Raw genomic sequence first — 21,069 nt, 5'->3', positions numbered from 1 at the left:
CCTGCCACCGCTACCACAGCCACCGCCAACACCACCGCAGCCACCACCGCCGGCACCGCCACAGCCACAGCCACCGCTACGACATCCACCGCTACCACAGCCACCGCCAACAGCACCGCAGCCACTGCTACGACATCCACCGCTACCACAGCCACTGCTACCAACAGCCACCGCCAACAGCACCGCAGCCACCACCACAGCCACTGCTACGACATCCACCGCTACGACATCCACCGCTACCACAGCCACCGCTACCACAGCCACCGTCACAACCGCAGCAGGCACCACCACCGCCACCACAGCCACCGCTACGACATCCACCACTACCACAGCCACCGTCACAACCACCGCCGGCACCGCCGGCACCGCCACAACTGCCACCACCACAGCCACAGCCACCGTCACAACCACCGCAGCCACCACCGCCGGCACCGCCACCACCGCCACCACCGCCACCACAGCCACCGCTACGACATCCACCGCTACCACAGCCACCGTCACAACCACAGCAGGCACCACCGCCGGCACCGCCACAACTGCCACCACAAACACCACCACAGCCACCACCACCGCAGGCACCACCGCCGGCGCCACCACCACCGCCACCCCAGCCACCACGGAACAGCGGCAGGGCGTGGTCGGTGCGGGATGGAGTTGGACCCCAGAGGGTTTCGCTCGTACGGCGGGGGGGGGGGGGGAAGGGGAAATCTCTGCTCTGCCATTTGTTTACCCCGGGAATGTCTCGCTGAGCTGCTTGAGACTCGTTGGGTCAGGGAGGGTCTTGCATTGGGACCTTTGGGCAATTTTTTTTCTTTCGTTAACATTGTTCATTTTTTTTCTTTCCGCATTTTCCTTGGCCGTATCAAAGATTGCGTTCTCTTCCTCCGCACGGATCACTCTGATGCCTGTTCCTCCGCACGGATCACTCTGATGCCTGTTCCTCTGCACCACGGATCTGCCTTGCAAACCTAGCTGGGTAACGGGCTACACGGGACTTTCCATGTAACAAATACATCTTGATTTGATTGAATGATTTTGCATTTAGGAGGAGAAAACCCATGCGTACGAGGAAAGCATCCAAATTCTGTGTATGTGTTTAAATATTTTTTTTACTTTGTTTATCTTTCAGTTTTCGGAGGACGGATTGCGGTTTGAAGGTGAGTCGCACGCTCGCCAGCGGGAAGAGACGATCGCAAGGCGACATTCACACCGATTCATCTTCTTGGTTCTTTTGGTAAAGTCACGTAGATGGGAAGTAATAAAATAATAAATATGCTGAATTCCTCTTGATATGCAAATTATTTTGTCAAGGCGCCCTTTCCCCCCCTTCCAACCCAGCTTAAATATATGCTCCAAGCATGGTGCTGTTTCATTAAGACGCTGTTACCTCGACAGACCTGGTTTTCACATGAGGACGGCTGCTTGCGTTGTGGCCGAAACGTCGTGAGAATAATTTTATTATGTTTTATTTTTATTATTTAATATTTCCCTTCTACGTGACTTTACCGAAAGAACCAAGAAGATTCACACCGATACTAATACAAATAAGTATTATCACTACTACTGTCCACCCAGGAAAGTCTCCACAAGTCTCAATCAAGACTCTTATTCAGGAGGGTCCTGCAACGTTGTCACAGTGGGGGGGGGGGGGGGGGGGGGCAATGCTGCTGCTGCGTGATCCCCATTGAGTGACTTAGCCGGACAAACCCCGTGAAGAACAGGGGGAGAATGTACAAAACTACACACGGGAAGGCGCCTGGTTCGGGAATCAACCCCAGGCACTTGTACAGAATAGCTGTAAGCATAGCTGCCCCCTGCGGTGCCCGTGGCTAGACCACATGGCAATCATCGCCCCCAATACCGGCAGACTTGTGCCCGATTGCAGGCCAGGCGCTGGTTTACCTTGTGCCACTAATTACACAAATGAAGCGCAATACCTCGCTCCTCTTGGCAAGGAGCATGGACCATCAGGTGAACTCCGGTCGTCTTTGCAGCGGCTTTTGGCGAGCCATCGAACAAAGACGCTCACCGCATCGCGCTTTTCCCAAAAGCGTCTGCGGCCATCTGGAACTCTCTTCCTTCCGATATTAGGTGGCCACTGGAGCCACGCACTTTTACGTCTAGATTGAAAACTAATTTCTTTAGAACGGCTTATTCGTGTTTAGATTGATGTCCCCCCCCCGCACCTCCGATTAGCACAGTTGGCTACGTACGGTGTGAAAGAAGTTCAACAAAAACAAAGATTGCCCGTATAGTCTCAACAGACTGTTGGGGCATGTGCTGTTAGCAAACACCTGTGAAGGTCAGAACGGGACACAAAGGGGTGAGTAACCAACACCACACAAAGACAAAGATTCCCCACCCCCCGTGTAGCCTTAGCGGACTGTTGGGGCAAGTGTTGTGCAGCATCTATGAAGGCCGGCACGGCTCACGAGGGGGTGGGTGGCCAGCACCACGCCCGGCCGCCTTTGTCTCCCCAGTGGCGATGTTTACACACCCGCACCAGGTACTCATTTGAGGCGGAGTCGACCTAGGGGAGGCCCATGACCAGTTCAGATAATCGTCACTGGTGTTGGCCGTGTGCAGGAATCGATCTCGGGTTGCCGGGTTCGTAGTGCAGTGCGCTAACCCCTGCACTGCCGCTCCGCACACACACTGACACACACACTGACACACACACTGACACACGCACACTGACACACGCACTGACACACGTGCACTGACACGCGCACTGACGACGCACACTGACACGCGCACTGACACACGTGCACTGACACACGTGCACTGACACGCACTGACGACGCACACTGACACACGCACTGACACACTGCCGCTCCGCACACACACTGACACACACACTGACACACGCACACTGACACACGTGCACTGACACGCACTGACGACGCACACTGACACGCGCACTGACACACGTGCACTGACACGCGCACTGACGACGCACACTGACACGCGCACTGACACACGTGCACTGACACGCGCACTGACACGCGCACTGACACGCGCACTGACGACGCACACTGACACGCGCACTGACACACGTGCACTGACACGCGCACTGACACACGTGCACTGACACGCGCACTGACGACGCACACTGACACGTGCACTGACAAGAGCACTGACACGCGCACTGACACGCGCACTGACACGCGCACTGACACGTGCACTGACAAGAGCACTGACACGCGCACTGACACGCGCACTGACACGCGCACTGACACGTGCACTGACAAGAGCACTGACACGCGCACTGACACGCGCACTGACACGTGCACTGACAAGAGCACTGACACGCGCACTGACACGTGCACTGACAAGAGCACTGACACGCGCACTGACACGCGCACTGACACGTGCACTGACAAGAGCACTGACACGTGCACTGACAAGAGCACTGACACGCGCACTGACACGTGCACTGACAAGAGCACTGACGCGCGCACTGACACGCGCACTGACAAGAGCACTGACACGCGCACTGACACGCGCACTGACACGTGCACTGACACGTGCACTGACAAGAGCACTGACACGCGCACTGACAAGAGCACTGACACGCGCACTGACACGCGCACTGACACGTGCACTGACAAGAGCACTGACACGCGCACTGACACGCGCACTGACACGCGCACTGACACGTGCACTGACAAGAGCACTGACACGCGCACTGACACGCGCACTGACACGCGCACTGACACGTGCACTGATACGCGCACTGACACACGCACTGACACGCGCACTGACAAGAGCACTGACACACGCACTGACACGCGCACTGACAAGAGCACTGACACGCGCACTGACACGCGCACTGACACACGCACTGACACACGCACTGACACGCGCACTGACAAGAGCACTGACGACACGCACTGACACGCGCACTGACACGCGCACTGACACGCGCACTGACACGCGCACTGACACGTGCACTGACAAGAGCACTGACGCGCACTGACACGCGCACTGACACGTGCACTGACAAGAGCACTGACACGCGCACTGACACACGCACTGACACGTGCACTGACAAGAGCACTGACACACGCACTGACACGTGCACTGACACGCGCACTGACACACGCACTGACACGTGCACTGACAAGAGCACTGACACGTGCACTGACAAGAGCACTGACACGCGCACTGACACACGCACTGACACGCGCACTGACACGCGCACTGACACACGCACTGACACGTGCACTGACACGTGCACTGACAAGAGCACTGACACGCGCACTGACACACGCACTGACACGTGCACTGACACGCGCACTGACACACGCACTGACACGTGCACTGACAAGAGCACTGACACGTGCACTGACAAGAGCACTGACACGCGCACTGACACGTGCACTGACACGCGCACTGACACGTGCACTGACAAGAGCACTGACACGCGCACTGACACGCGCACTGACACGTGCACTGACAAGAGCACTGACACGCGCACTGACACGCGCACTGACACGTGCACTGACAAGAGCACTGACACACGCACTGACACGCGCACTGACACGCGCACTGACACGTGCACTGACAAGAGCACTGACACGCGCACTGACACGCGCACTGACACGCGCACTGACACGTGCACTGACACGCGCACTGACACACGCACTGACACGCGCACTGACAAGAGCACTGACACACGCACTGACACGCGCACTGACAAGAGCACTGACGACACGCACTGACACGCGCACTGACACGCGCACTGACACGCGCACTGACGACACGCACTGACGACAGGCACTGACACGCGCACTGACACGCGCACTGACACGCGCACTGACACGCGCACTGACACACGCACTGACGACACGCACTGACGACAGGCACTGACACGCGCACTGACACGCGCACTGACACGCGCACTGACACGCGCACTGACACGCGCACTGACACGCGCACTGACGACACGCACTGACGACACGCACTGACACGCGCACTGACAAGAGCACTGACGACACGCACTGACACGCGCACTGACACGCGCACTGACGCGCACTGACACGCGCACTGACACGCGCACTGACACGCGCACTGACACGTGCACTGACACGCGCATTGACACGCGCACTGACAAGAGCACTGACGACACGCACTGACACGCGCACTGACACGCGCACTGACACGCGCACTGACACGCGCACTGACACGCGCACTGACACGCGCACTGACACGTGCACTGACACGTGCACTGACGACAGGCACTGACACGCGCACTGACACGCGCACTGACACGCGCACTGACACGCGCACTGACACGCGCACTGACACGTGCACTGACGACAGGCACTGACACGCGCACTGACACGCGCACTGACACGTGCACTGACAAGAGCACTGACGACACGCACTGACACGCGCACTGACACGCGCACTGACACGCGCACTGACACGCGCACTGACACGCGCACTGACAAGAGCACTGACGACACGCACTGACACGCGCACTGACACGCGCACTGACACGTGCACTGACACGCGCACTGACACGCGCACTGACACGCGCACTGACACGCGCACTGACACGCGCACTGACACGCGCACTGACACGCGCACTGACACGCGCACTGACACGCGCACTGACACGCGCACTGACACGCGCACTGACATGCGCACTGACACGCGCACTGACACGTGCACTGACACGCGCACTGACACGTGCACTGACACGCGCACTGACACGTGCACTGACGACAGGCACTGACACGCGCACTGACGACAGGCACTGACACGCGCACTGACACGCGCACTGACACGCGCACTGACACGCGCACTGACACGTGCACTGACGACAGGCACTGACACGTGCACTGACGACAGGCACTGACACGCGCACTGACACGCGCACTGACACGCGCACTGACACGCGCACTGACACGCGCACTGACACGCGCACTGACACGCACGCACACTGACACGCACGCACACTGACACGCACACACACTGACACACACACTGACACACACACTGACACACACACTGACACACATGGTTCTCGTTCCACAGACATGAAGGCGGAGGCCCTGACGTTGGCCGCCAGGGAGCTCACGTCGTTCGAGATGGCATTCAGCCGCACGTGCTCCATGCTCTTCATCCAGACCACATCCGTCGCGGCGCACCGCTTCTGCCACCAGCTGAACATGAGCCGCGACAAGCAGGAATGGTTCAACCCGGCGGGCAACGGTGAGTGAAGGCGGAGACGTGTGTGTGTAGAGCCCGGTGAGCAGTGGGTCAGCGGTTGGCGCCCTGCACTTTGTACCTGGTGACCCGAGTTTTATTCCCATTCACGAGTAACACCTTCGACAAATGATAGTCCCGGGCCTCGCCAAGGTCGACTCAACCTTAAATGAGTACCCGGCGCGATATGTGAACGTTGCCACTGGGGAGACAAATTTGGCCCGGCGTGACGCTGACCCACCCAACCCGCGCCGGCCTTGCCAAGTGCCGGCACTCGCTAACAGCGCTCGTCCCAACAGTCCGTGAAGGGTTTACGGATTGTCGTGGTGATGGTGGTGATGGTGGTGGGGGGTCTGTGTCTTTGTAGACCCCAGGGAGATGTACATCATCCTGGTGCTGGACAGCTACCCCGAGTATCCGGCCCAGAAGGAGCTGAAAACCCTCATGGAAGCCGTCGGATGCCGCAACAGCATCCGGGGATTCTGCCGGCAGATCAAGACCATCGAGGCTAACCAGAGGCTCATCCTGAGCACCGCCGGCACCGCCGAGCCGGCGGGCCCCGCCGCGGCCGACGAGGGCCTCGCCTCCTCGTCGCCCGCCGACGACGGAGCCCCGTCGCCCGCCGCTGGTCGCAAGGTGCGGGGGGGGGGGGGGCCTGCGGAGCGAGAGCGGGGTTTGGGCGACGCTGTGCCCACTCACCTCCCCACCCCTCCCCACCTTCCTCCAATGGCCACAGTACCCTGTGCCAGGCTAGGTGCACTGCCTTAGGTCAACATTCCCTGTGCCCCCCACCCCCTCTTTTACCGAGTGCCTGGCGCAGCATGTAAAATCGGTCCTGGGCCTCCCCTAGGTCGACTCGGCTTCAAATGAGCAGCTGGCACGGCGATGCAAAACGTCGTCATTGGGGAGACGAAGGCGGCCGCGGCCCGGACGCGGTGCCGATCAACCCCACCCCCTCGTGTGCCGTTGCCGGCATTCTCACCGGCGCTCGCCAATGGCACTTTTGCCCCCCTCCCCCGGGGGGGGTCTTTCTCCGTCTCTTTTGCCGCGTACGCAGGCGCCCGTCTGCACGCTCCCGTCGTACCAGCTGCGCACCACGCGGAGGATCGCCGTCAGCACGAGCAGCGCGAGCAGCGCGAGCGCCTCGCCGACCGGCGCCGACGGCTTCTCGGTGACCGTGGAGAAGTCAGTTTCACCGCCGAGCACGGCCGCACGCGAACCGACACAGAACAACGAACACCGACGTGGCACCGCCACCGCCAACATCATCGCCACCAGGGCCGGCCCTAGGAGGGGGTGTTTCGGGCCTGGGGAAAATCACACCGTGTGGGTCCCCCGCCCCCATCTCCCCCGAGAGACGCCTTCAAACTACCCGGAATTATTCCGTCCGACACCGTGACGTCGAAGCGCGGGGCCCGGAGCGGTCGCCCCCGATCCGCCGAGTGCCCCCCTAGGGGCGGCTCCGACCACACCGCACCGCCACCAGTGCGGTGCCGCACCGCCACCAGTGCGGTGCCGCACCGCCGATTGCGACGGTTGGCAACGTGTGCGGTGAGACGGAAGTTCAACGTACGTACTTACAAACACCGCGACGGCACTAACACGGAGGCACGTGCGTCGCCCCGCGTGCTCTACCCCGCCCCGTTTGCTCTCCAGGCTCGTGGTGTTCCCTCCGCCACCCGCCAAGGGCGCCATCAGTGTGACGAGCGAGGACCTCTCCTGCCTCAACCCGGGAGAGTTCCTCAACGACGTCATCATCGATTTCTATCTCAAGTGAGCGGCACGGCAGCGGCAGAAGCTGCAGAAGCAGCTGTAGAAGTAGCAGCAGTGGTAGTAGCAGAAGCAGCAGCAGTAGTAGCAGCAGAAGCAGCAGTAGCAGCAGAAGCAGCAGTAGTAGCAGCAGTAGTAGCAGCAGTAGCAGCAGCAGTAGCAGCAGTAGTAGCAGCAGCAGCAGTAGCAGCAGTAGTAGCAGCAGCAGGAGTAGCAGCAGTCGCAGATGCTGCAGGGGCAGCGGATGTAGCAGAAGCTGCAGCAGTAAAAGCAGCAGCAGCAGAAGAAGTGTCGGCAGAAGCGGCAGCAGAATCAGCAGCGGCGGAGTGAGCGTCAAGACCTCGGCCTATGCAGGAGGGCCGGCAGCTCAGGGATCACAGCGCCGAGATCGCGGGCGATGAACCACCCGGGTTCCACGGGCAGTGCAGCGTTGATGGTCTCTGCTGTGTGCGGCGTGCGTCACGTTTGTCGTGTTGTGTGTGCTGTGTGTGTGTGGCGTGCGTCACGTTTGGCGTGCTGCGTGTGCTGTGTGTGCTGTGTGTGCTGTGTGTGCTGTGTGTGCTGTGTGTGTGCGGCGTGCGTCACGTTTGTCGTGCTGTGTGTGCTGTGTGTGTGCGGCGTGCGTCACGTTTGTCGTGTTGTGTGTGCTGCGTGTGCTGTGTGTGCTGTGTGTGCTGTGTGTGTGCGGCGTGCGTCACGTTTGTCGTGTTGTGTGTGCTGTGTGTGCTGTGTGTGCTGTGTGTGTGCGGCGTGCGTCACGTTTGTCGTGCTGTGTGTGCTGTGTGTGTGTGGCGTGCGTCACGTTTGTCGTGCTGTGTGTGCTGTGTGTGTGTGGCGTGCGTCACGTTTGTCGTGCTGTGTGTGCTGTGTGTGTGCGGCGTGCGTCACGTTTGTCGTGCTGTGTGTGCTGTGTGTGTGTGGCGTGCGTCACGTTTGTCGTGTTGTGTGTGCTGCGTGTGTGTGGCGTGCGTCACGTTTGTCGTGTTGTGTGTGCTGCGTGTGTGTGGCGTGCGTCACGTTTGTTGTGCTGCGTCTGCTGTGTGTGTGTGGCGTACGTCACGTTTCCTGTGCGCGCCGCCGACCCAGGTACCTGGTGATGGAGAAGTTGGCCAAGGCCGACTCTGAAAAGATCCATATCTTCAGCTCCTTCTTTTACAAGCGACTCAACCAGCGCGACAAGAGCCACTCAGAGGAGGCGGCCGGCCTCACGTGAGCTTCTCCCCCCCCACCGACCGACCCTCATGCCTTCTCGCACCCCGAGACGGAGTGTGCGGTAGCGTGTGTGTGTGTGTGCTCTGCGCGGCAGTGTTTGACTTCGACATTTTCGATCGCGACACAAGCGGCGATCGAAACGTCGTAGTTTTTTGTTATTTTCTTTGAACCTATCTATGTGACTTTACCGAAAGACCCAAATAATATGAATTCCTGCAGTCACGAAAGCTACAAGTCAAGATTTAGTGTAGCGGTTAGCGCTGCGCTACAAACCCGGTGGCCCGAGTTCGATTCTCGCTTATCTGAACCGGTCATGGACCTTGCCTAGGTCGACTCAGCCTCAAATGAGTACCCGGTGCATTATGTAAAACAACACTAGGGAGACAAAGGCGGCCGGGCGTGGTCGTGGCCACCCACCCCCTCGTGTGCCGTGCAGGCTGTCCGCGAGTCTTATTGACCTTCTGCGTGCACGCCCCCCCCCCCCCGACGTGCTCGCCCCCCCTCCCACGTGCTCGTCCCCCCCCCCCCCCCGACGTGCTTGCCCCCCCCCCCCCCCACGTGCTCGTCCCAGGCTGCCTCAGCGGAGGCACCGGCGCGTGCGAACCTGGACGCGCCACGTAGACATCTTCGCCAAGGACTTCGTCTTCGTACCGATCAACGAGACGTGAGTGGTGGGGACGGGCGTGGGGACGGGCGTGGGGACGGGCGTGGGGACGGGCGTGGGGACGGGCGTGGGGACGGGCGTGGGGACGGGCGTGGGGACGGGCGTGGGGACGGGCGTGGGGACGGGCGGTGGGACGGGCGTGGGGACGGGCGGTGGGACGGGCGTGGGGACGGGCGTGGGGACGGGCGGTGGGACGGGCGTGGGGACGGGCGGTGGGACGGGCGTGGGGACGGGCGGTGGGACGGGCGGTGGGACGGGCGGTGGGACGGGCGTGGGGACGGGCGGTGGGACGGGCGGTGGGACGGGCGGTGGGACGGGCGTGGGGACGGGCGTGGGGACGGGCGTGGGGACGGGCGGTGGGACGGGCGGTGGGACGGGCGTGGGGACGGGCGTGGGGACGGGCGGTGGGACGGGCGTGGGGACGGGCGTGGGGACGGGCGGTGGGACGGGCGGTGGGACGGGCGGTGGGACGGGCGTGGGGACGGGCGTGGGGACGGGCGGTGGGACGGGCGGTGGGACGGGCGTGGGGACGGGCGGTGGGACGGGCGTGGGGACGAGCGGTGGGACGGGCGGTGGGACGGGCGGTGGGACGGGCGGTGGGACGGGCGTGGGGACGGGCGTGGGGACGGGCGTGGGGACGAGCGGTGGGACGGGCGTGGGGACGAGCGGTGGGACGGGCGGTGGGACGGGCGGTGGGACGGGCGGTGGGACGGGCGGTGGGACGGGCGGTGGGACGGGCGTGGGGACGGGCGTGGGGACGGGCGTGGGGACGGGCGGTGGGACGGGCGTGGGGACGGGCGTGGGGACGGGCGGTGGGACGGGCGGTGGGACGGGCGTGGGGACGGGCGGTGGGACGGGCGGTGGGACGGGCGTGGGGACGGGCGGTGGGACGGGCGTGGGGACGGGCGTGGGGACGGGCGGTGGGACGGGCGTGGGGACGGGCGTGGGGACGGGCAGTGGGACGGGCGGTGGGACGGGCGTGGGGACGGGCGTGGGGACGGGCGTGGGGACGGGCGGTGGGACGGGCGTGGGGACGGGCGCGGGGACGGGCGCGGGGACGGGTGCGGGGACGGGCGCGGGGACGGGCGTGGGGACGGGCGTGGGGACGGGCGCGGGGACGGGCAGTGGGACGGGCGTGGGGACGGGCGCGGGGACGGGCGCGGGGACGGGTGCGGGGACGGGCGCGGGGACGGGCGCGGGGACGGGCGTGGGGACGGGCGTGGGGACGGGCGTGGGGACGGGCGGTGGGACGGGCGTGGGGACGGGCGGTGGGACGGGCGTGGGGACGGGCGTGGGGACGGGCGGTGGGACGGGCGTGGGGACGGGCGTGGGGACGGGCGGTGGGACGGGCGTGGGGACGGGCGTGGGGACGGGCGGTGGGACGGGCGGTGGGACGGGCGTGGGGACGGGCGGTGGGACGGGCGGTGGGACGGGCGTGGGGACGGGCGTGGGGACGGGCGTGGGGACGGGCGTGGGGACGGGCGGTGGGACGGGCGTGGGGACGGGCGGTGGGACGGGCGGTGGGACGGGCGTGGGGACGGGCGTGGGGACGGGCGTGGGGACGGGCGGTGGGACGAGCGGTGGGACGGGCGTGGGGACGGGCGTGGGGACGGGCGTGGGGACGGGCGGTGGGACGGGCGGTGGGACGGGCGTGGGGACGGGCGGTGGGACGGGCGGTGGGACGGGCGTGGGGACGGGCGTGGGGACGGGCGTGGGGACGGGCGTGGGGACGGGCGTGGGGACGGGCGTGGGGACGGGCGTGGGGACGGGCGGTGGGACGGGCGTGGGGACGGGCGTGGGGACGGGCAGTGGGACGGGCGGTGGGACGGGCGTGGGGACGGGCGTGGGGACGGGCGTGGGGACGGGCGTGGGGACGGGCGTGGGGACGGGCGTGGGGACGGGCGGTGGGACGGGCGTGGGGACGGGCGTGGGGACGGGCGGTGGGACGGGCGGTGGGACGGGCGTGGGGACGGGCGTGGGGACGGGCGTGGGGACGGGCGTGGGGACGGGCGGTGGGACGGGCGTGGGGACGGGCGTGGGGACGGGCGCGGGGACGGGCGCGGGGACGGGTGCGGGGACGGGCGTGGGGACGAGCTTGTTTGTGTGTCTGTGTGTCTCTGTACAGTTCCCACTGGTTCCTGGCCATCATTTGCTTCCCTGGGCTCCAGGGAAAGTGCTACGTCCCAAAGGCTAAGAGCCTCGCCTTCGCAGCCAGCAACAGCAGCGGCAAGCAGGGCGGCACCACCATCACCCCCACCAAGAACAACAGCAGCAACAGCAGCAGCAGCAACAGCAGCAGCAGCAACAGCAGCAATGCTGCCCCCACCAGGGTGGAGGTGTTTGATGGGTCGAAGGTCGCAGAGGAGGAGGACGGAGAGACGGAGAGCCAGGCCGGGTCGGACGACACCACGGAGCAGCTGATGCAGCAGACGATAAGCCTGGAGCACTCGCCCAACAACGTGAGTCGCTCGCCTTCACCGCATCGCTCACCTTCACCGAGCCGCTCGCCTTCACCGCATCGCTCACCTTCACCGCATCGCTCACCTTCACCGCATCGCTCACCTTCACCGCATCGCTCACCTTCACCGAGCCGCTCGCCTTCACCGCATCGCTCACCTTCACCGCATCGCTCGCCTTCACCGCATCGCTCACCTTCACCGAGCCGCTCGCCTTCACCGCATCGCTCACCTTCACCGCATCGCTCACCTTCACCGAGCCGCTCACCTTCACCGCATCGCTCACCTTCACCGCATCGCTCACCTTCACCGAGCCGCTCACCTTCACCGCATCGCTCACCTTTACCGCATCGCTCACCTTCACCGCATCGCTCACCTTCACCAAGCCGCTCGCCTTCACCGCATCGCTCACCTTCACCGCATCGCTCACCTTCACCAAGCCGCTCGCCTTCACCGCATCGCTCACCTTCACCGCATCGCTCACCTTCACCGCATCGCTCTTCTCCACCACGTCGCCCACAATGCTGCGAGTCACACTTCTCTGCCGTGGGCCAGTGACGACGACGATGACGTGGGCGTGTCGCCCCCTGTCCAGGACTCGGGCGAGGAGGTGGGGGAGAGCGAGGAGGGGGGGCAGCGTCCCGCGCGTAACGGCGTCGTCCCAGCGGCACGCACCTCAGGACGCTGCCAGCGCGACGCGGACACTGTCTGCAAGCAGTGAGTGACGCCGGTGCCGCGATGGTCGTGCGGCCCGCGACGAGCTCGCCGAGCGCACCGCGTCGACCCGGCTAACCCTTCGCCATTCCGACGACTCGCGTGTACGTCGCCGAGCAGAACGACTTTATCGGTACCGAGGCTCTATGAGACATCTCCTTTACCAGTGGCAAAATATAGTAGTAGGTTTTTACCCTTTCAACTGGTACTAAACTGACACCTTTATACAAGGGATCATGTTTGCAATAACCACAGCACAAGCAGTCAAAATGCAAACAAAAAGAAACAACTCTGATAATGATAATAATATGGACAGTGCATATCATTATCAGAGTTGTTTCTTTTTGTTTGCATTTTGACTGCTTGTGTTGTGGTTATTGTCAGTTTTGTACCAGTTGAAAGTGTAAAAACCTACTACAACAACTGCGCTGCTGCTACTGCTGCTACTGCTACTACTACGCCTCCTGTAAATGAAATGAACGCCAAGCCGCTCGCGCGTTCGGAGATTCGTCAGTGAGCGGAGACGCCCACCCTGCAACTTGCAGACGTCTCGGAACGGGGAGAGGGTGGTCAGGGGTTGCCCAGTGGTAACACCCGTGGGCTCACAGCAATAAGGGTTCGGCCTGGGTTCGATTCCAAACTCGGGCGTCCTCGCTGTGCGTGCGGAGTTACAAACCCGGCGACCCCAGTTCGATTCCCGCTCACAGCCAACACCAGTGACAATTATCTGAAGCGGTCCTGTGTCTCCCCGAGGTCGACTGCCTTAAATGAGTACCTGATGCGGTGTGTAAAAACATCGCCACTGGGGAGACAAAGGAGGCCGGGCGTGGTGCTGGCCACCCACCCCCTCGTGAGCCGTGCCGGCCTTCATAGATGCTGCACAACACTTGCCCCAGCAGTCCGCTAAGGCTACACGGGGGGCGGGGAATCTTTGTCTTTGTGTGCGCAGGCCCTGCATTGTCATCATGGACTCCCTCAAGGGCTCGTGTCGCAACGCGGTCGCCAAGACGCTGCGCGAGTGAGTGGCGCTCGGGCGGCCGCGGGTCTCTTCCCCCACCGCGCCGCACCATGCCGTGCCGTGCCGCGCCGTTGGCGGCTCGGCAGCGCTCGGCGGGAGAGCGGGTGGTTGACCCGGACCCGTCGTTTGCAGCGACAGGGTGGTGGCACGGTGGTAACACACACACGAGAGAGGGTGCCGCGGCGGCGAGATGTTAACTACCTCGCCTGGTCTACAGGAGGTCGTGGGTTCGATCCCGACCCTGACACCTGCTGCTGTATATTTGGGGTTTGCGTCTCTCTCATCATCATCACGGTGGCTAGGAGATGTTAACTACCTCGCCTGGTCTACAGGAGGTCGTGGGTTCGATCCCGACCCTGACGCCTGCTGCTGTATATTCGGAGTCTGCGTGTCTCTCTCTCTCCCCGTGGTCGCGTGGATTTTTCTCCAGGTTCTCCAGTCTTTCCCTCCACGTTTAGAATCGACGTATTTGGCTGCTGCTGTTAATGTCCACGTGATAACCCACTTCGCTTCTGAAAAAGCTGTTACAGCTCAATGGGCCTCACCTGGTAAACAAAAAAAAAGTTTATTTTTAGTTTAGTTTAGGAATCTCCTGGGTTCCATTACAGACTCGGGCGCATCTCTGTCTGTGTGTTCTGTGTCTCTCCCACTGTTCTGTGTGCGTTCCCTCCGGGTTCTCCGGTTTCCTCCCACGGCTAAACACACACACACACAATATGACTGTATTGGCCGAAACATTCCAATGCTGAAATATTACCCGCAAATTACTCAATTGAGATGCAGCAGCAGCAGGAAGCATCAACGCCTCCCAACTCTTGGCAGGACCCTCCTGAAAACGAGTCGCTATAGCTCAGTGAAGGGTTGTCCTTTGCATGGACTTTTCCCCCGCCATAGGAATGAGGAATTTCCAGCACTGGCCTTGCACGGCCGGCTACGTACGATGCGAAAGAAGTTGAACACACGTACGTACGTACGTACATACAACGTACATACGTAAACAGGAGGATGCGCACGTCAATGCCTCGTTGTGGAATTTCCACCACTGGCTTTGCAGCAGTCGGCTACGTACGGTGCTAAAGAGGTTCGACGCACGTGCGTGCGTACGCACAGCTTACGTACGTAGACACGGGGATGCGCACACCAATGACCCGGCACTCGGTTGAGCGGGAACTCGCTTTGGCTTCTGGGCAGGTACCTTGAGGTGGAGTGGTTCGTCCGCCGAGGGGAATCTCGGCCCTTCACCAAGGACTCCATGAGATACTGCTGCCCCAAGGTGCCGCAGCAGGACAATTTCAGCGACTGCGGCGTGTACCTGCTGCAGTACGTGGAAAGCTTCTTTGAGGTACTGCTACCCCACGTGGTGGTGGTGGTGAGGGTGGTGTGTCGGGTGTGGTGAGATGGATGTGATGTTGTGAGTGTGGTGAGTTGAGTGTGGTGAATGGTGAGATGAAGGTGTTGTTGTTAGTGTGATGAGTTGAGTGTGATGTAGTGAATGCGGTCAGTGTGGTCAGCATGGTGAGTTGAGTGTGGCGAGTGCTGTGAGTGTCGTGCGTTCTGTGTTTCACTCATATTGAAGTTTGCCATCGTCACTTGATGAATCTTGCGTGCGCTCCACCACATCCAGCTCTGTACCCGCTCTGTACACGCACAAACACACACGAGACAAAGATCCCATCTATAGCCTTAACAGACTGTCTCGTAAGACCCTCCACCACCCGACCCAGCCAATTGTTGTTGTTTCATCGCACCGAGCGGCGAGTTGCGGAACGATCCTCGCAGCCAACACAAAAGTAGTCGATTATAGTTGCACGAGTGGCTCTTAATCGACCCTTCTCCTCCCGCACCGCGTCCCTCTCCCCCAGAGCCCCGTCACGTCCTTCGAGCTGCCGCTGCAGCTGGAGAACTGGTTTCCGCAGGAGCGCGTCAAGCGCAAACGCGAGGAGTTGCAGCAGCTCATCCTGCTGCTTCACCACCAGCTGCGGCGTGCACCCCGCACGGTGCCGCGCGACCGCTCACCTCGGCACGCCACCCCCAACTCCTCCGGCGCTCCGAGCCCCGAGGCCAACGGGGACGCGTGCGGGGCGCCCCGGAGGGAGGGAGACTCGGGCGAGGGGCAGCAGCAGCAGCCCGCGGGGGACTCGCGGCGGAGGAGAAGTGGGGAAGAGAGAGGGGATCGGGAGGAGGAGGCCGATGAGGAGATGACGATGTCGGAGCCCGAGGAGCGGGAGGACGAGGAGGAGGAGAAGGAGGAGCGGGTGGTGGAGTCGTCCAACGACTGTGAGCTGGAGTTCATGATGGAGGAGGAGGAGGGGGGGCTGGTTCGAGGTTCGGATTCCTCGTCGTCGACGACGGACGAGTCGGAGCACAAAAAGTTCGGCGTCGAGACGTGACGGCGGTTGTGCGGTGTGCGTGGTTGCGCGTCGGCGCGCGTGCGAGAGTGTGACTGCGCGCGTGCGTGCGAGAGTATGAATGCACGCGCGCGTGCGAGAGTATGAATGCACGCGCGCGTGCGAGAGTATGAATGCACGCGCGCGTGCGAGAGTGTGAATGCGCGCGTGCGTGCGAGAGTATGAATGCACGCGCGCGTGCGAGAGTGTGAATGCGCGCGTGCGTGCGTGCGTGCGAGGGTATGAATGCGCGTGTGAGTGGGGAGCGGTGGCGCAGCAGTCGGCGCGCCGTGCTAGGAACACGACGAACCGAGCTTCATTCCAACTGAACCAGTCCTGTGCCTCCCATAGGTTGACTCAGCCTCAAATGAGCACCTGGTGCAGTGTGTGAATATCAGCACTGGGGAGACGAAGGCGGCCCGGCATGGTATTGTTGGCCCCCCCGCCCCCTTGCGTGCCATCGGGTGCTTGCAGCACTTGCCCGACAGTCTGGTCACGTCGACACGGCGGGGTCTTTGCGTGTGCAAGGCGTGCACCTCCTTTGCTTGCCGTCATTAGTTAAGCCTCGCTCTGCTTGCACGCGGATGAGAAGCGGATTCTCATGTCATTGGCGGGGCCCACTTGGCCCATCGCCCCTCCACCGTTGATCAATAACGAGCTCAGGAGAGCGAAACCCAACGTGCTCTTGCGTTCTCCAATCCAGGGGTCGAGGGTCCACTCGGCCATCATCCCTCCATAGTCACGATGACGATTGCAACTGTGTGGAATGTCAACTGTTGTTAGTCCCGGCCATAGTAATGTGGAATTTGGTGGCGAGGGGGCGGGTGGCTGCTGTGTGTATTGCCCTGCAATCGGCAGGAACGTCGATGGGGACCGAGGCGTCCCGTCGTGTAAGAAGCAATCGCCCCTCGGGCCGACGCACGCGCCGCCAAGTTCAACGCGAGCGGCCTTCTTGCCGCCTCGGCTCTCGAGCGCAGGCTACCGCCGCGTTCACCCGCGCGTCACCCCCCCCCCCCGCTCCCCCCCCCCACACACGGCCCCCCGCGTCCGCTCACGTTGCGCGCGAGCGATGTTTATAAGAGAATTGTAAATAGTGAAGTATCGGTATTTTTGTTGTTCTTTTTTTTTTCTTTGATTCTTTTCCGTACCCGTCGTGCGTCCGTTTAAATAAGCGAAAAAGGGTTTGCCGCGCCAGTTCGACTCCTGCGCGAGCAAGCGCACCCGCACGCGCACGAACGCACTCGCACGCACACATGCGGGCGGGCAATCGGTCCGCGCGATTTCGTGATGACGCACGATTCGGAGGTGCAAACGATGACATCCATGTTATCGTGTCGATCCCCTTCTGCTCGCGCCGTGAACATTGTACATCCCGGGTTCGCTTGACCCCCCCTCCCCGCCCTCCCCCGCAGCCACTAGAGGCCGCTACATTAAACCACAGTGTTATAAAGTAATAAGTGGATCGTGACCGCCCCCTCCCCTCCCTCCCACCAACTGGTGTCGACCTAGGGAGGGAGGGAGTGAATCGTTGCGCCTCTACGCACGGGAGAGACACGGCCTTACATTTCCACCACACGACGCACACACGCGCGCAGTGCATCTTTGTCTGCTTTTTTAACGCACAAGGATGGCCGGCGTGTAAATATCGTTCTGGGAAAATCCGTACGGTGTAATAAAAGCGCGAGTGTGTCCCCGAGACCAGCGGCGATTGTAACGATTGTAATGCAAGCTTGTGCCCGTGCGGGGATATGCACGAACGCGGCAGGTTGCACAGACTTGAGGCTCGCACGTCGCTTGAAGTCGCAGGTTTGTCTCGGGCTTCCCTCTTGCTTTCAGGTGAGCCAGCAGCCACGCGCTTTAACTCGGAGCTGGCTCGGGAGCAGTGGTGGGTGGGGGGTCCCAGCCGCACTTCAGGATTTTCCACCAGCTGAGCCACGGCGGAGCCCAATCGTTCATCAGGCTGAGCGGCTCAAAGCTTGAGCCGCGATTGATCCAATCCAGAGCCGAGCTGCGACTTGGAATACAGCAATTGTGTGTATGAATTAGAGATGTAAAAACATTTTTTATAACAAGTAAACGAGACGGGCAAGTGATCTTTTGATTTGAGTCGCAAACACGAATTGTTGATATTTATCGAATCGATGTTGGTGGTGGTGATGGGGTTTGAAGGATTTAATGTATTACTAAATTACTTTTCCACACAAACCGTATTCGATAAAGGTACGTAGAAATAAAATAAGTAATTGAATACGACGTTTCGATTGCAACACAAGCAACCGTCATCAGGTGTGAATGAATGCAAGCCCGGAGAGAGAGACACACACAGACACGGAGAGAGACACCGAGAGGGAGAGAGACAGAGAGAGAGAGAGACAGACAAACAAACACAGACACGGAGAGAGACAGAGAGAGAAAAAAACGGAGAGAGACACAGAGAGGGAGACACATGGGGGAGAGAGAGAGACACAGAGAGAGACAAACAGACAGAGAGAGACCGAGAGAGACAGAGAGACACACATGGGGGGGGAGACAGAGAGAGAGACACATGGGGGAGAGACACAGACACACGCAGAGAGAGACACAGAGAAACAACGCATCTGTGACGAGGCATTATATATAGAGAGAGCAGTAGGGGAAGAGAAATTGGAAGTTGACAAATCTAGTAAAATTTAGAGAGCGGTAGGGGGAGAGAAATTGGAAGTTTGAAAAAACAAACTTCGTAAACTTAGAAATGTAATGCAATGCAACACGGAGAGTCTGCTAACACAACAGTTAACACTTTACTTGGTTGATTACGTTCTGCCAAAGATTGATAAATTTTAAGTTTAAGTGTGATTTAATAATAACCATTATTAATCGGCCTTTTAAAAGCAAAAGTTGGAGGGAGGGAGGGGGGGAGGAGGGTGCATTTTTTTTATCCGTAAGTTATGTGTGTGTGTGTGACCAGGCCCCAATAGTCTGTTCAGGCTCTACAGGGGGATCTTTGATCCCACTGGTACCGGGCCAGCGCCTTATATTCCCAAGAGAATACAGAAATGCGGTCATTCTGCCGTAGAAATACAATATTTCTAAGCCCTCTCAATGTCCCCCCCCCCAACCCTCGGAGTGGTGGTGCGGGGGTCATGCTTGGTGCCTCACAGCAAGAAGTGCCTGGGTTCGATTCGTGACTCGGTCATCCCTCTCTCAGTGGAGTTGTGTTACGTTCTCTCTCTCTCGCCCCCGATGTTCTGCATGGGGTTCCTCCGGGTTCTCTGTTTTCCTCAATCATCTTAACAAAACCAACCCCCCCCTCCCCCCCATACAACGTGGCCAGTATTGGCCAAAACATCCCAATGCCGATGGATAACCTGCAAATCGGCGAGGCGTCTCTGGGTGAATACGCATCATAATAATAATGATAACCCAAAGAGCAGGAACGATGGTTCTCCTTTTTTTTACTTTTTGCACAAATGTTGGACCCTGTGCTGAAATACAAATAGAATGTTTATTTTTTATTGCTTCGTGGTTGGCAGGATTTTTTTAAAGTGGATTAAACATCGTGAAGGCAAGCAGCCCCAAGTGTGCGTCCTACATTCTTGCAGGCTCGTCCGAACTTCGTGAACGGCCGAGATGCCCGTTTTTGTCGTGGTTTTATCATTTGAACACACGCAGCCGCTTGGCGCAGTTGCCCAGAGGCCTAAAATGCCAAGCGGCCAGCGACAAACAGCACTGTTTATCAAAGGGTTAATTTGGTAAGACTGTATAACACGCGTGTCTTGAATTTGTGAGCCCAAGGTTATTAGTACTAGTCTGAATAAGCAGGAGCTTTGGTGGTGCGATCAGAGACGACGATGGGGATGAGAGGGAGGGAGGGAATTCCAAAAGTGCAGCTGTGCGAACGGGAAGAAGGCGGAGGAGGTGCGAGGTGGATGTGATGGTTGACCTCGGCGTTTGGAAGCCCGCTGGGTGGACACGGGCGATGCTGATGGTTGTATTCGCATTCCAAGAAACGGCGGCGGCGGATTTGAAAACGTCTCTCGCAAACAGAAATGATTTCAGAGCCGTCGGCTGCCTGCGCGTGCGGTCTAGCTTGGTTTTGAGCGCAGTACGGACCACGAGTTTATTTTGAATGTGAAGCGGTGTTAGCGGCGTGGTGGTGGTGGCGTGGGAGGGGGTGGGCAACACGGAGAGAGAATGAATTCGTTGCCCTCGGATTGGTCACCCCGGGTCGAAGGCGTCGGCCTTTTGGACGGCCACTTGGTTTGTGTTACTTCTGTGCGTTGACGATTTTTGTGTTGTTTGTTGTTGTTGTTCGGCCCCCTTTGTGTGTGTGTGTGTATCATATACCTCAGCTTTACAACAAGGCCAACAGCAATGTGTACACTGTTTTCGTTTAGAACTTGTTGCATAATAAAAAAAAATCCAACGTTGAAAAACATCGCTAAGTTGCCTCCTCCCCCCGTGGTAACTTCTTGACCCTGGCACCGTGTGAACGTCGAGTCGTGCAAATTAATTTATTATTTAATTTATAATGTCATCATTCACTGCTGGATGGACGCTCTGCCCCGAAAACGGCCTTTAGCAGTTGGTCACCATCCAACTCCTCCACACGAGGTGACATCATTGATCCCCTCCGCTCGCTCCGGTCACAAC

General features: G+C 60.4%; 2 protein-coding genes across 2 annotated transcripts in view; both read left to right on the top strand.

The window, feature by feature from the left end:
- LOC144735877 (uncharacterized) overlaps positions 1-13,230 on the top strand; it is a 45,369-nt gene extending 32,139 nt beyond the window's left edge. Inside the window, exons 16-24 of the mRNA XM_078618440.1 lie at positions 1,130-1,157; positions 6,046-6,222; positions 6,584-6,852; positions 7,274-7,401; positions 7,873-7,989; positions 9,073-9,195; positions 9,770-9,862; positions 11,988-12,321; positions 12,914-13,230. Coding sequence (XP_078474566.1) covers positions 1,130-1,157; positions 6,046-6,222; positions 6,584-6,852; positions 7,274-7,401; positions 7,873-7,989; positions 9,073-9,195; positions 9,770-9,862; positions 11,988-12,321; positions 12,914-13,039 — 1,395 coding nt within the window. The 3' untranslated portion in view covers positions 13,040-13,230. The remainder of the gene's footprint in view (positions 1-1,129; positions 1,158-6,045; positions 6,223-6,583; positions 6,853-7,273; positions 7,402-7,872; positions 7,990-9,072; positions 9,196-9,769; positions 9,863-11,987; positions 12,322-12,913) is intronic.
- A 195-nt stretch (positions 13,231-13,425) lies between these two features.
- On the top strand, positions 13,426-20,856 carry LOC144735878 (uncharacterized). Its single transcript, XM_078618441.1, has 3 exons — positions 13,426-14,050; positions 15,242-15,392; positions 15,913-20,856. Exons 1-3 carry the CDS (start codon positions 13,998-14,000, stop codon positions 16,438-16,440), a joined length of 732 nt encoding a protein of 243 aa, XP_078474567.1. The 5' UTR covers positions 13,426-13,997; the 3' UTR covers positions 16,441-20,856.
- Positions 20,857-21,069: the final 213 nt, after the last annotated feature.

Source organism: Lampetra planeri, chromosome 57, assembly GCF_965212315.1.
Source record: "Lampetra planeri chromosome 57, kcLamPlan1.2.h2, whole genome shotgun sequence".
Classification (NCBI taxonomy): domain Eukaryota; kingdom Metazoa; phylum Chordata; class Hyperoartia; order Petromyzontiformes; family Petromyzontidae; genus Lampetra; species Lampetra planeri.
Note: the sequence above shows the minus strand (reverse complement) of the source record. Positions and strands in the feature narration are given on the sequence as shown.

Excerpts from the sequence above, each read along its gene's own strand:
- LOC144735878 (XM_078618441.1), top strand. The coding sequence starts at position 13,998 with ATGGACTCCCTCAAGGGCTCGTGTCGCAACGCGGTCGCCAAGACGCTG. Across the intron at positions 14,051-15,241 it reads GTCGCCAAGACGCTGCGCGA|GTACCTTGAGGTGGAGTGGT; the intron begins GTGAGTGGCGCT and ends GCTTCTGGGCAG. Across the intron at positions 15,393-15,912 it reads ACGTGGAAAGCTTCTTTGAG|AGCCCCGTCACGTCCTTCGA; the intron begins GTACTGCTACCC and ends CCTCTCCCCCAG.